Consider the following 13,315-nt stretch of genomic DNA (forward strand, 5'->3'; position numbering starts at 1 on the left):
AGAGTGATTCTGGAAGGTGATTCGACTAATGTGACTAACTTTTTGAATGGTCGAAGCAATTCCATTCATTGGACTTCTAGGCATGCTTTGATACAAGCTAATAGCATAGCTTCTTCTTTTGATCATATTCACTTTTTGTTTGTAAATAGGTAGTTCAACAGCTTAGCTCATAACTTATTCGTAAACTCAAAGAAGACAAAGACTTGTATCTCGACTTGTTTTCATTCTTGCTCTTCTTCTCACTGTAATATATCAAACTATGTTTTAATTCCATATCAATAGATGTTACTTCGTCTCAAAAGAAAAAAAATAGATTTTGTAAATATTTTTTCTTGCATGAATGTTTTCAAGGCATATTCATTCTTCTATTAACTCACTCGTCCGTCATATGACTTATATTTTGAGAACCTCTATTGACGGAAGTCCTCTAGAAGAAAGAAGAAAGAGAGTTTTTAGTTTAAAGTCTAAAAGGGGGGTAAACAATGGTGTCAAATGGCGAGTTGGTTACATCGCAGCGTAATAGGAAATAACATGAAACTTATCAAAAAATTATTCCACTACAAGTAAAACTACTTATACTCTATATTACCAAATGACACCCAAAAAAATGGTGTTTCACGCATCCTCACAACGAGATCTTCAAAAAGTATTAATCATGTCAGATTTCTCCCTAATATCTGTATGGTGATAAACTACTTTTACCGAGACTCGATCCCAAGATCGTTTCACGCAATCTCACAGCTCGATCTTCAAAAAGTATTAATCAAGTCAGATCTCTCCCTAATATCTATCTGGTGATAAACTACTTTTATCGAAACTCGATCCCAAAATTTCATGGGCTTAAGAGGGAGTGTTCAACATCAAAAAGTTGGGGATAATATCGAAATTTCTTGTTCACTTGTACATTTCTTTTGGACGGTGGGTGGCAATAGAATTTCGGTCATTCTCCACGATATCCTTCTCTCATCCTTCCTCGCTCCCGAACTTCAAAACCTCAAACCCCAAATTTCCCTCCCCCCATTTCAAAACTCTCTCTCTCTCCTCTCTGATCTTCCTTTCCCCGAGTTCATCACTCTAGACATTCCAGAGGAAAACAACTACCCCAAACCCTAGACGGTTATATTCTTGACTGAGAAAGAAGATAGAGAGAGACAAGGGTAAACGGAAAATCAAGGAAGAAGAAGAAGAAAGATGATCGGAAAGATTTTCGGTCGAGGCTCTGCCTCTAAAGATGATTTCAACGATATGGATACCTCTCCAGTCTCTAACAATCAAATTCCTAAATTTTCACCTTCTTCTTCATCGGCCAATGTCTTCGCAACTGGTACAGGACCCGCTAGACCTTTGCGTCTTGTTTATTGTGATGAGAAGGGAAAGTTCAAAATGGATCCTGAAGCTGTCTCTTGTCTTCAACTCGTTAAAGGTCCCATTGGTGTAGTTTCTGTATGTGGCCGTGCTCGTCAAGGCAAGAGTTTCATCTTGAATCAGGTGCCCTATTGTTCTCTCATGAACTTTTTGCAATTTCATTCTAGGGTTTCATTTTTCTTACTAAATACGAGTTTGGGTAGTACCCAAGAATTGATCTTGCTTTAATAGATGTGCTTTTTAAACAATTCTACCCAAATATGTCTTTTATCACAACACAACTGGAAACTATACCTATAACCTATGTATATGAGAACTCTCGATCAGGGTTCACACCAATTCACTTGATAAATACATAAATATTTGATTGAAACATGAACTCTGGTTACATAGTTGAAGAACTGATTGGATGAGGACATAGTGAAAAGGGGATTCCACATTTTTCTCATTTGTTTACTATTAGAATCCATGTCTCCACTTGCCTAGAGAACGTTCAGCGTTTAGAAATCAGATTTGTAGTTGACCCATTCCTATCCAGAAAAATTAATTTGATATAATTTCCTCCCCTTGTGCACTCTTGATCAATGATCAGTGAAGCTTTCAATACATGCCCTCAAATTATATTGGGTAATTAGGTTCTGAACTTATGTTTTTAAAGATAATTAAGCAATTAGGAAGATGAGCTGGCTGCTATGATAGCTGGAATTGGGAAATTAGTGGTGCAGTCCTTGACTTTGAAGGTGGTCTACAAAGGAATTTTTGGATAAAGTTATTTTCCTATCAATCCAATGAACCATCGGTTCTTATAATGACCTTATGACCTATCCTTTCCTGCATAGTATCATTTTCTCAACTGGAAGGTACTTCTATGATGTTTCAGTTTCTTTTAGCCTAGCTCTCTTCAGCAAAGTAAAAGTGTAAAACCTTGGAGCATGTTTAAGTGTTTCTCAACCTACTTCCAGTGGTATCTACATTTTACACAAATTACAGTCTTAGGCCCTTAGCTAATCTAGTGGTTTCTCACTTACCTCATTTGGGAGAGTAATGGGCTAAAACTCTAGTCACATAAATCTTTTTGTGAAACATACAGTGCTAATTCCTTTTACCAATTATATAATATATAATATACCGTTACCTTGAATTTCCATTATGTCCATAGATTTTAAAAAATTAAGGCCAAGTAATGTCTTCATTGTTTCATGTTGTGGCTTATCTTAAGGGTTAGTTACCAAATATGATTTTGTATCTAAAAAGAGCTGATTTACTTTGATGATTCGTTGTGAACTTTGTCGTACCTAGAGTTGCTGGTATTATATGAATAGCTCTAATCTTTATAACAATATGACTATCTATATGACTATGTCAGTATGTTGTATTATCAGTATCACTTATTCTGCATTTTATTTCCGCAAATTAAGTGTATCTTTCTTTTTTGGGTGTAATATGTTTGTAGCTTCTTGGGCGGAGTAGTGGCTTTCAAGTTGCCTCAACCCACCGACCATGCACTAAAGGGCTTTGGATGTGGAGTGCGCCGCTGAAAAGAACTGCTCTTGATGGAACTGAATACAGTCTTTTGCTTTTGGACAGTGAAGGGATTGATGCTTATGATCAAACGGTTAGTCTTAATCCTTTGAATGATTTTTAAAGTATATGTATATATACAATTATATTGACTCTCACGTTAGTGTGCATCAAGTATGTTGTAATTTATTTACCCACTTATTCTTGGTCAATTGTTACCCCTATTTTTCTGCAGTAGTAAACAAGATTTTCTTTTGTAAAGGATTTAAAACATTCACCTCGTTCTTTTTGAGGTTCTGAAATCTAGTCTTGGTGCATGACATGGAAGTTTTGAGGATAGCCCATTTTTGGAGATGTTAGACTTAGTTTGGTGTTTGCTGCTGCTCTTGAGAAAGTACTCTGCGACCACCAACTTAAAAAGCATCATTTACCTACTTGATATTGAGTAGTAGTGTATAGACTCAAACAAGCAATTTTCAAGTCTCTTTATCACTTTTCTATTTTTGTTTGAGTTTGATATCAGTTCCCTATGAGTTCATCTGAACTCAGAATGAGAGTGACAAGAAGGGGTATACGTATGTTGTTTGAGACTGCTTGTATTTACTTTGAACATCAAAAGTCGAAGCTCTGCTTCCTGTCTGTGACTGCTAAAACATTGCTAAAGTTAAATAATACACGGCACCCAAATTCTAATTAATCATGCAAATAATAAATTACTGATTCTCATACAAGCACTGTGATCCCCAAAAAGACATTGTGATTATTAGAAAATGGATCAGGGCTTGTGAGTGACAATGTGACATACTTTGCTACATTTAGTCGTGAACCTAAGGACATCTGTTTCATGAAAACGTAGATTCTATTCCAAGGGATGCCATATCTCCTGTTTTTATGTGTCGTATTAGTGACACCCAATATTGTGGATGTAATGCATATTTTTCATATAATTGTTGTTAATAATTTTGGAAGTAGGTTTTCACCATGGAGTGAGGTAGATTGTTATACTCTCTATGCAGTGATTTCAACTTTCAAGCGTCTTCTTTTGCTGTAATCCTTTTCTGGAATCCGTTCATTTACATTGTTATCCTATTTCTTTTTTCTGCAGGGAACATACAGTACGCAAATCTTCTCGCTGGCTGTCCTGTTATCTAGCATGTTTGTGTACAACCAGGTTGAGAAACTCATGCTGTAAATTGTTTGTTCTTTGAACTTTAAGAATTAAGACACTGGAAATGGTTGTATTTGGGTTCTGGAAGTTAGTCCTGCAAGGGGTTACTGTGAAATTTTAATCTTAATAATCAAAGAAGTAATTTTTCTTTTCTTTTATGCACACTATTTTTCTGGTTTTCCCTGTGCTAACTGAATATTTTTGCGTACTCAGATGGGTGGTATAGATGAATCTGCACTTGACCGTCTCTCCCTTGTTACTGAAATGACTAAACATATTCGTGTTAGGGCCTCTGGTGGAAGGAGTACTGCATCTGAGCTTGGGCAGTTCTCCCCGATTTTTGTTTGGCTTTTGAGGGTGATTAAGTTTTTGACATTTATCATTCCTTTTGAAATTGACATATGCATTCTAAAAGCATATATTATTTGATCGCGAATTAATTATATTAGTATGCCACTTGCAGGATTTTTATCTGGACTTGGTTGAGGATAACAGGAAGATAACCCCACGTGATTACCTCGAGATAGCCTTGAGGCCAATGCAAGGTGGTGCGAAAGATGTAGCTTCCAAAAATGAGGTATCTTAGGATCTCTTAATGTTTAAACATTCAGAATATATGCAGGAAAATTTCTTTCACTTTTTGTCCTGAGATGCCGGAATACTGAAATATGTGACCAGAGTTTGTGGTACAGAAAAGGTTTGGTAAATATGATATATATTTCTTTTGGTTTTATTTCCGCTATCTGATGAGTTCTCTAAGCAAATTTTCCAGACGCTTTTGTTTACGAAATGTAGAACACTTGGAGATTGGTTTTATCCTTTATGGATTTTAACTTTTAATTGTTATTCTTTTATTGCTTACTGTAGCTAAGCATGAGTTTCTGATTATCTTCAAATGTAATTGTATATAGATCAGAGAGTCCATTCGAGCTCTTTTTCCAGATCGTGAATGTTTCACCCTGGTTCGCCCTTTGAGCAACGAGAACGCTCTACAAAGACTTGATCAAATCTCTGTGAGTCACCTGAATTTCTTCTCATCATCATGATATTTTTGTCCATAAAGTAATTATTTCATTTTGCTAGTCTTCTCTATCTATAATGTTGGTATATTGAATTATTTATTTACCTATGCAGTTGGACAAATTACGACCTGAATTCAGAGCTGGTTTGGATGCATTTACGAAGTTTGTTTTTGAGAGAACCAGGCCTAAACAAGTTGGGGCTACAGTAATGACAGGCCCCATACTTGCTGGCATCACACAGTCATTTCTTGATGCTCTTAATAATGGCGCTGTTCCAACAATATCTTCCTCTTGGCAGGTTAGATACTTAGATTTTTGCACCTTCTCAATTTGTTATCAGAGTCACATTCCTAGGGTCAGACAGCTCTCTGGTTATCCTATGTTCGTTCATTAATTTTGATACTGAGTTAGAACAGATTTTTGGAACTTAAGGTATCAAATGAGGTCTCTTAATCACATGAAACATGAGTAGTGAGTGTAGTGCACCTTTCCAAGTGTTGCAAGTGATAAATGGAAATTAGAAATTAAGAGTTGAGTAAATTTCGTGCGTAGAAGTACACAAGGAATAGATGCAGATTTAGTACTTGTGGAATGGTCTCTCCGGAATTTGGAGATCTGTTAAAAGCAGAAATCAGAAAAATGTAGTAATCTAGTAAAGTCTGCCACAAGTCAGACCATTGTTCAAGGTTCTTTTGAGACACTAATATAGATATGGAAAAGTTCAATTTATTTTAAATGCTATTAATTGAACGGGTACACATATGAAGAAGATCTAATTTTTTAGGTATTTAATAAGGTTTTTAATGTTGTAGAGTGTTGAAGAAGCAGAATGTAGAAGGGCTTATGATGCAGCTTCGGAGGTTTATATGTCATCTTTTGACCGCTCAAAGCCCGCTGAGGAGGTAAGTAAAACTTCCATTAGTTCTGTGCAAATTCTTAATAACTTTTATAGTTTACTAAACTAACCTTTACAGGCCACCCTAAGAGAAGCACACGAGGAAGCTGTTCAAAAATCACTTGCCGCATTTAATGCTTGTGCAGTAGGCGCCGGTTCAGCGAAACAGAAGTATGAAAAGCTTCTTCAAACTTTTTTCAGGAAGGCTTTTGAGGTAACACAATAATATTTGTTCCGCTCTTGGGGATTTCAGTAGTGCGTGTCACCTACAATTGGGCAGCACAGGAACACTTTCAAGTTCTTGCATTGCACTTTCTTTCAATTAAAGGAAACCTTTGATGTGGTCTAACTTATCAAGTCTATGACCCTTACTGCAGGACTACAAAAGGCATGCTTATATGGAGGCAGAGTTAAGATGTTCGAACACCATACAGAACATGGGCAAGAAGTTGCGAGCAGCTTGTCATGTTCCTGATGCAAAAATTGATCATGTCGTGGAAGTAAGTTTTCTCAGTGCATGATCACTGTTGTTGTGTGACATATGTCGCTCATGCCTCACAACATGCTACTCCATTTGGAAAATTGATTAGATAACAACAACAAACTTGACCGATTTTTTTTAAATTTATTATTTTCATTCACAAATTTCATATTTATCTGCTTTATATTTGGTGTAAATGTTTGTGTAGCTGTTTAAAACTATATCACACTACTCTTGTTTCTAATTTTGATATTTGTTATTAATATGTTTTTATTTAGAGAATAAGGTCAACAAATTTGTTGTTTCTTTTTCAGGTTTCCTCGGGTCAACTTGCAGAGTTGGAAAAAATTAGATTTTATTTTTGTTCTTTATGCATACTGTGTATCTAATAGCATGTGGAACTATGTTGTCAACGTAGATTGGAAGTGATGTACATATTATTCGAACTTTTACAATGAGAATTAGGTTTGAGGTTGGTCCACGGCTCGGGGTATATCTAAGGTAGGATAAAGATAGATATCAAAGATCTGCTCATTTTCTGGAGATCGGATTTGGGTAGTAACATGGTTGATTCTAGACCTTCACATAAGAGGGGGAGCTTGGAAGATCTAGGTATAATGTAAAAAAGGAAAACGCATACTGTGTATCTAATAGCATGTGGAACTATGTTGTCAACGTAGATTGGAAGTGATGTACATATTATTCGAACTTTTACAATGAGAATTAGGTTTGAGGTTGGTCCACGGCTCGGGGTATATCTAAGGTAGGATAAAGATAGATATCAAAGATCTGCTCATTTTCTGGAGATCGGATTTGGGTAGTAACATGGTTGATTCTAGACCTTCACATAAGAGGGGGAGCTTGGAAGATCTAGGTATAATGTAAAAAAGGAAAACGTTTAAGCTTTCTGACTCTGTCATGATATTAATCATCATTAGGTCTTATTAGTGTTTTATACCTCTTCAATGATATCAATCACTACAAATAATACTTCTCAAAAACTTATGCATTTGTAATAATATTTCAGTTGGTGTTGCTTGTGAAATGGTTTCACTACACGTCTAAAAGTTCTCATTGATTTGATTTAAGAATTAAATTTATCGAATAGTTTGAACATTTTATTGTAGTGAACTTGTAAACTGTACAGTTTTTTCATTGTGGCTATACATATTATATGCAGGTTCTTGAGGGTTTGCTAGTTGAGTATGAAAAATCATCTCATGGTCCAGGGAAATGGCAGAAGCTGACCAACTTCTTACAACAGAGGTTTGTTTCATAATCTGACATTTTCATTTTCTTTCTTTAAAGGTCAACTTTTCTAAGATTACCACAATTCTCAGTTTGGAAGGTCCCATACTAGATCTTGCCAAGAAGCAAATAGATAAAATTGGATCAGAGAAAAGTGCCCTCACGTTGAAATGTCGTTCAATTGAAGACAAGATGGGGTTACTGAACAAGCAGCTGGAAGCAAGTGAGAAGAATAAAACGGAGTATCTGAGGCGTTATGAGGATGCTATCAATGACAAGAAGACTCTTTCAAATGACTATATGAGCCGTATAACAAATTTACAGAGCAAATGTAGCTCATTGGAGGAGAGATGTCTTACTTTGTCGAAAACTCAAGACTCCACAAGGCAAGATTCTGTTGAATGGAAAAGAAAATATGAACAGCTCTCGTCAAGAATTAAGGCGGAAGAAGAACAGGCAAATTCAGAAATAGCAACTCTCAAGTCTAGGGCTAGTGCTGCTGATGCTATGCTGGCTGCTGCCCGAGAACAGGCTCAATCTGCTCAGGAGGAAGCAGAGGAGTGGAAACATAAATACAACCTTGCTGGTCGGGAGGTTAAAGCTGCCATGGAGAAAGCAGCAACGGCACAAGAACGAACAAATAAACAGGCTCAATTAAGAGAAGATGCTCTCCGGGCAGACTTCTCTGCTGAATTGGCTGAAAAGGTAATATAATCTGGTTTTTGACTTTTTAGTTGTCTAAATCGGATTCACCTGAGTCCGATTTGACTGTCTGGGTCGAATTTTTTTTAGTCAGGGGCACAAAAGTTATTTCAAACCACAGGCCACTGGGCTTATTTTTATGTTTGACTGGAGTTCAAAATAATAGTGACCCAACCATTCAGACAAGCCAGAATAAAGTCGGATGAAAAACAAAAAGTTCTGAAATCTGTCTTGAGTCAATTTAAATATTTGATAGATTTCAGATCTGATGTCTTGCTATTATTGCAAGTTCTATTCGATTTCCTTCATTAGAAACTAGTTTTCATTCTATCTCATTTTATCTTTTCAACTAATGAGTCACAGGATGAGGAAATTAAGGACAAGGTGGCAAAGATTGAATATGCTGAACATAAACTAACTACACTAAGCTTGGAATTAAAGGTGAGCTTCAATTAACTTTCGACCAAATAAAACTTTTTATGCGTGACAGAGCAGTCTACTTTCCTTGTTGATCATCAATCTGCTGGTATGCTTGAAATCATTTATTCACAGGCGGCAGAGTCAAAATTGAAGAACTACGATTTGGAATTGTCGACCCTAAAGCTTCAAATACGCGAGTTAATTGAGAAGCTAGAATCCACAAAGAATGCGGCTCAATCATTTGAAAAAGAAGCCAGGGTACTAGCACAAGATAAAGCATATCTGGAGGAAAAGTACCATTCTGAGTTTAAAAGGTTAGAGGAACTTGAGGGAAGATGTAAAGTTGCCGAAAAAGAAGCAAAGAGAGCAACTGAAATGGCCGATAAAGCAAGAGCAGAAGCAGTCACTGCCCAGAAGGAAAAGAATGAAGTTCATCGAGTGGCCATGGAGAGATTAACACAACTTGAAAGAGCTGAGAGGCAGATTGAGGGCCTTCAGAGACTTAAAGCTGACTTGATGGATGAAGTCCAGAGGGTCCGAGTTGCTCAAATGGACGCTGTCTCAAAAGTCACTCAACTGGAGGCCAGGGTTGAAGAGAGAGAAAAAGAAATCGAGAATCTACTTAAATCAAACAATGAACAGAGGGTAGATACTGTACATGTCCTTGAGAATTTACTTGAGACTGAACGAGCTGCCCGAGCACAAGCAAACAGCCGAGCAGAAGGCCTCTCGGTGCAACTTCAATCTACTCAGAGTAAACTGGATTTACTACAACAGGAGTTAACTTCAGTCCGTTTGAATGAAACTGCCCTAGACAGCAAACTTAGAACTGCTTCACACGGAAAGCGTTTAAGATCAGAAAACTATGACATAGGAATGGAATCGGTCCATGATATGGATCTCGACGACAAGATAAACAGACGATATAAGAGATCGAAAAGCACAACTAGCCCTCTCAAGCACATGCAACCTGAAGATGGAGGATCAGTTTACAGGGGTGACGAAGATGATCGCCAAAGTCAGCAAACTGGACATAATGGGGTGGAAGATTATACAAAGTTAACAGTACAGAAGCTTAAGCAGGAGCTAACTAAGCATGGTTACGGTGCTGATTTGCTTCAGTTGAGAAATCCAAATAAGAAGGATATCCTTGCCCTCTATGAGAACCTTGTTCTTAAGAAGTAGTAGCTGCTGCCTCCTGAATTATGGTTTGTATAGTAGGCTCCTGAAATCTACTCTTATTGTAAATCCAGCTTTTATAACTTAGCTGAAGAAGTGAAGTAGTACTTGGACTGGTTAACTTATTTACATCGAGAAACAACGCTGCTATGAATGAGGCATAACGGTCTTACTTTCAGGGTTTTGATGCGATTCGGATTTTGAGATTTGTGTGTTTGATAAAACCAAGAGTTTAGTGTTTGTTGATGTGCTGATCTTGGGAAATATAGCTTGAAAATATTTACTTATCATGTGGATCATAAGTAGAGTTTTTTGTAAGTACTGTTTTCTTTTAATTATTATTTGAAAAGATTGTTAATGCAATTGCTTTCAAATTTCAACTTTCGATTTTTCTTCTTCTCAAGGATCATCAAATGCTAAAATCATAAAAATGAAACTAGATTCATATTACATTAAGCCTAAGAGCAATATGAGAAAATAGTGTAAATAAATCCACTCTTTATTATTAGTACATCAATTTTAAATATAGAAGTGTATGTAATGTGAATTATAAAACCTAGTTTCAGACTAACCTAGGATAGGATTATGAACCATACATGTACAGTTTTTTAATCAATATGGAGTATCCTTTTTTCCTATAATGTATGTTAAATTTATTCCATTATTAACAGAACAAGTAAGCCATTATTGATGAGCGATTCTTCTACTTCTTCTGCCTATTTTCTGCAGATTTTTGTTCATTTCTTAATGAAGGAATGATGACCCATCACCATGAACAACAAAATTAGGTATAAGATGGGGTGGTGGGTTAGCTCTATCGCGTCCCCCTCCTTGTTCAAAAGACACGAAAGATGATTGATTATAGTAGTCCACAATGCCAGTTTCCTTGAGATTATTAGGGCTAATTCCATGTTTATTTTGTCGATTTCCTTTCATTTTCTTGGGTAGCAGTATGTCTTTTTCGATACCAGAAGATGAATTATTACATTGTCTAGGTTGAGTTTGATAGAACACCTTTGATACAACTAGTTCTCCATCTTTTTCTTCTTCATTGTTGCCAAGATGGTATTGATGCATAACCCAATTTGTCTTCTCAGGCTTTCTTTGTTTCCCATAGTTAGTATAAAGAACTAGTATTTTCTTGTATCCTTTCACTCTCCCACTAATGAAAACAGGTCTTGTCTTACCAGTTTTATGCCATCTTGTCTCGCTCCCATCTTCCTCAGTATGAACCTTCCTCCGTTTCCTAGTTCCTGTCGTGTATGCTTTCGAAGGACGATGAAAGAAGTGACGAATCAAACCATCTTTACCAACTCCTGCATGGGTATATTGTTGTCAAGTCATGAGAGAAGTCTACGAGAAACAAACTCATTGGCTCAATAAGACTAAGTAAGGTTGATGAACCCATTGTTCATATACTTATGGGTGGAATAAAGCCTGGAAGCCGGGTACTTTCCACGTTAACCCACTCCAAAACGTGTCCGGGAACGCCAACCCAAGCGTCAAAATGGGTAGTGCCTTATCTTGCACGTAATTTAGTGGGGCCGGGCTCGGTATTAGAGGCCACGGGAGGGCCTACCTGAGCCCGAAGAAGGTTATTTTATGCGGTAACTTCCACAATTACAACAAAAATATAACGGAACACAAATTCGTATAATACATATATGCATGCATGCATACAAGAAATGAACATAAATAGTAACCTTAATCGATACTCAATAAAATAATATACGCAACCATATATCATTAACGACAACATAACTACCTGGTAGCTTCTCAGGATGAGTATAACATATTCCGTTCTCTCCATCGATCGTTGGGATGAATTCGTCAATAAGAGGGTGAAGTTTATGAATATCAGTCCTTACCTTCCCTTCTAAATGCTCAAGAATTTCTTGATCTGTTGGATCAAACTTAACTCCTGCTGGTAGCCCTGGCAAATCATGAATTCCTGCCTATAATCATAAAAGAAGAAATTTAAGCAATACCCATGACTAATTTTTGTTTATGTTATTAACAAACATGAAATAACAAAATTGAAGTATGTTGATAATTAAGAAAAGACTACCTGTTCTTGGTGTACTTGGATCTTATAACCACATGATGGGCAAGTTTTCGTTTGATGATTATCTTCAGATTTCTCATTGATATCTACTAGTCCATTTGGTGGCGAGGACCTGCCGATAGCCGGCCCTGGCCCAGGCCCGGTATCGTCGTTACCATTGTTGCTATTGCACTGTGTCATGATTTTCTTTGTGTTTGTTTTCTTCTTATTCCCATCCAAACAATAAACAACCTCTCCCTCTCTCTCTTTCTCTCTATCTATATCTTTAGCTAGTTTCTTCTAAGAGTGGTAGTTACTTCAAAACTAGACAAAAATTAAGAGAAGAAGAAGAATTAGAAGAGGTAATTAATTAGTACAAGAAGAAGAAAGATGAAGAGAATGAATAATAAAAAGGAAGAAAAAGGAGAACAAAGCAAATCTTAGTTTCATAAAGCATACACTATTCCAACCCTCTAGTTGTTTATGTTGTTTGGGAAGGTATTTAATTCTCTTCTTCACTTTTTCTTTCTTTTCTTATATGATTGAATATTGAATGAATCCTTTCTTCTCACCTCTCTCTATGTCACTATGTGTGTTTGTGTGTGTGTGTGTGTGAGAGAGAGAGAGAGAGTTAGACAAAGAGAAGACGTACCCTTTAAAGAACTTTCTACACTACCTAAAGAAACAAATAGAGGAGAATTATTTTCTTGAAATAAAATAGGTTTCTTGGATCTCAAGTTTTATACACTAACATTTTTAATACATTAAAAATCAAAAACTTGTAGTAGAATGCATCATACTTGTCATTCAATTTGTTGTGCACCCAATCTAAACTACTGAAAGGTCAGAGATGGAGCCACCTGAATTGCAATTATTCTTTTAGATTTGTCTCATATAATTTATAGGTGTATATGTGTTAGATAAAGATAAATTTCTAATCTTCATGGTTTCTTCATCGCTTCTATAGATTTTTAGGGTCTATGTTGATATATATCCATGCCATATGGTATAACCAATCCTTCCAAGGGAAGTTTTATAAGGCCTCCCCAATTTTGTTAAAAGGCCTCCCCATGAACCATTTTACTTGCTAAATTATCATTGAGGGGAGGCCTTTTAACAAAAATGAGGGGGCCCTATAAAATCTCCCTCCTTCCAAAACAAACTTGTAGATGAATAAATGCGGTTTGGAAGGGGGACTTTTTTTAGAATGAGAAAAGTCTAGTTTAATTGCAAAAATTGGTTAAAGAAGGAAATAATAGAACGGCCATGG

The 13,315-nt window shown here is 36.5% G+C and overlaps 2 protein-coding genes across 3 annotated transcripts; one reads left to right on the plus strand and one right to left on the minus strand.

Annotated features, from left to right (window-relative positions):
• Window positions 1-836: 836 nt before the first annotated feature.
• LOC147555609 (uncharacterized) lies at window positions 837-10,364 on the plus strand. Its single transcript, XM_086663230.1, has 14 exons — window positions 837-1,488; window positions 2,819-2,980; window positions 3,992-4,057; window positions 4,268-4,411; window positions 4,518-4,631; window positions 4,966-5,067; window positions 5,189-5,374; window positions 5,889-5,978; window positions 6,051-6,185; window positions 6,349-6,471; window positions 7,633-7,718; window positions 7,793-8,405; window positions 8,766-8,843; window positions 8,955-10,364. Exons 1-14 carry the CDS (start codon window positions 1,192-1,194, stop codon window positions 10,005-10,007), a joined length of 3,249 nt encoding a protein of 1,082 aa, XP_086519356.1. The 5' UTR covers window positions 837-1,191; the 3' UTR covers window positions 10,008-10,364.
• Window positions 10,365-10,471: 107 nt separating this feature from the next.
• LOC147555610 (NAC domain-containing protein 73-like) lies at window positions 10,472-12,723 on the minus strand. Of its 2 annotated transcripts, XM_086663236.1 has the most exons (4): window positions 12,505-12,723; window positions 12,070-12,369; window positions 11,767-11,956; window positions 10,472-11,317 (listed from the first exon to the last, which is right to left on the minus strand). In XM_086663236.1, the coding sequence occupies exons 2-4, from the start codon at window positions 12,244-12,246 to the stop codon at window positions 10,746-10,748; spliced, it is 939 nt and encodes a 312-aa protein (XP_086519362.1). In that variant the 5' UTR covers window positions 12,247-12,369; window positions 12,505-12,723; the 3' UTR covers window positions 10,472-10,745. The 2 variants fall into 2 exon arrangements, with proteins under 2 accessions (XP_086519362.1, XP_086519363.1); XM_086663237.1 differs by lacking the exon at window positions 12,505-12,723 and having other exon boundaries at window positions 12,070-12,371.
• Window positions 12,724-13,315: the final 592 nt, after the last annotated feature.

The sequence above is a fragment of the Eschscholzia californica genome, unplaced genomic scaffold, assembly GCF_041429995.1.
Source record: "Eschscholzia californica isolate CP2 unplaced genomic scaffold, dmEscCali1.0.p SCAF_2, whole genome shotgun sequence".
NCBI lineage: Eukaryota > Viridiplantae > Streptophyta > Magnoliopsida > Ranunculales > Papaveraceae > Eschscholzia > Eschscholzia californica.

What these genes read in the sequence shown, in the direction of transcription:
- LOC147555610 (XM_086663236.1), bottom strand. Translation starts at nt 12,246, where the DNA reads ATGACACAGTGCAATAGCAACAATGGTAACGACGATACCGGGCCTGGG. An exon ending in TCCAAGTACACCAAGAACAG is followed by an intron (nt 11,957 to 12,069) that starts GTAGTCTTTTCT and finishes TTATGATTATAG; the next exon opens with GCAGGAATTCATGATTTGCC. An exon ending in TCATCCTGAGAAGCTACCAG is followed by an intron (nt 11,318 to 11,766) that starts GTAGTTATGTTG and finishes ATACCCATGCAG; the next exon opens with GAGTTGGTAAAGATGGTTTG.
- LOC147555609 (XM_086663230.1), top strand. Translation starts at nt 1,192, where the DNA reads ATGATCGGAAAGATTTTCGGTCGAGGCTCTGCCTCTAAAGATGATTTC. An exon ending in AGAGTTTCATCTTGAATCAG is followed by an intron (nt 1,489 to 2,818) that starts GTGCCCTATTGT and finishes ATATGTTTGTAG; the next exon opens with CTTCTTGGGCGGAGTAGTGG. An exon ending in CACTAAGCTTGGAATTAAAG is followed by an intron (nt 8,844 to 8,954) that starts GTGAGCTTCAAT and finishes ATTTATTCACAG; the next exon opens with GCGGCAGAGTCAAAATTGAA.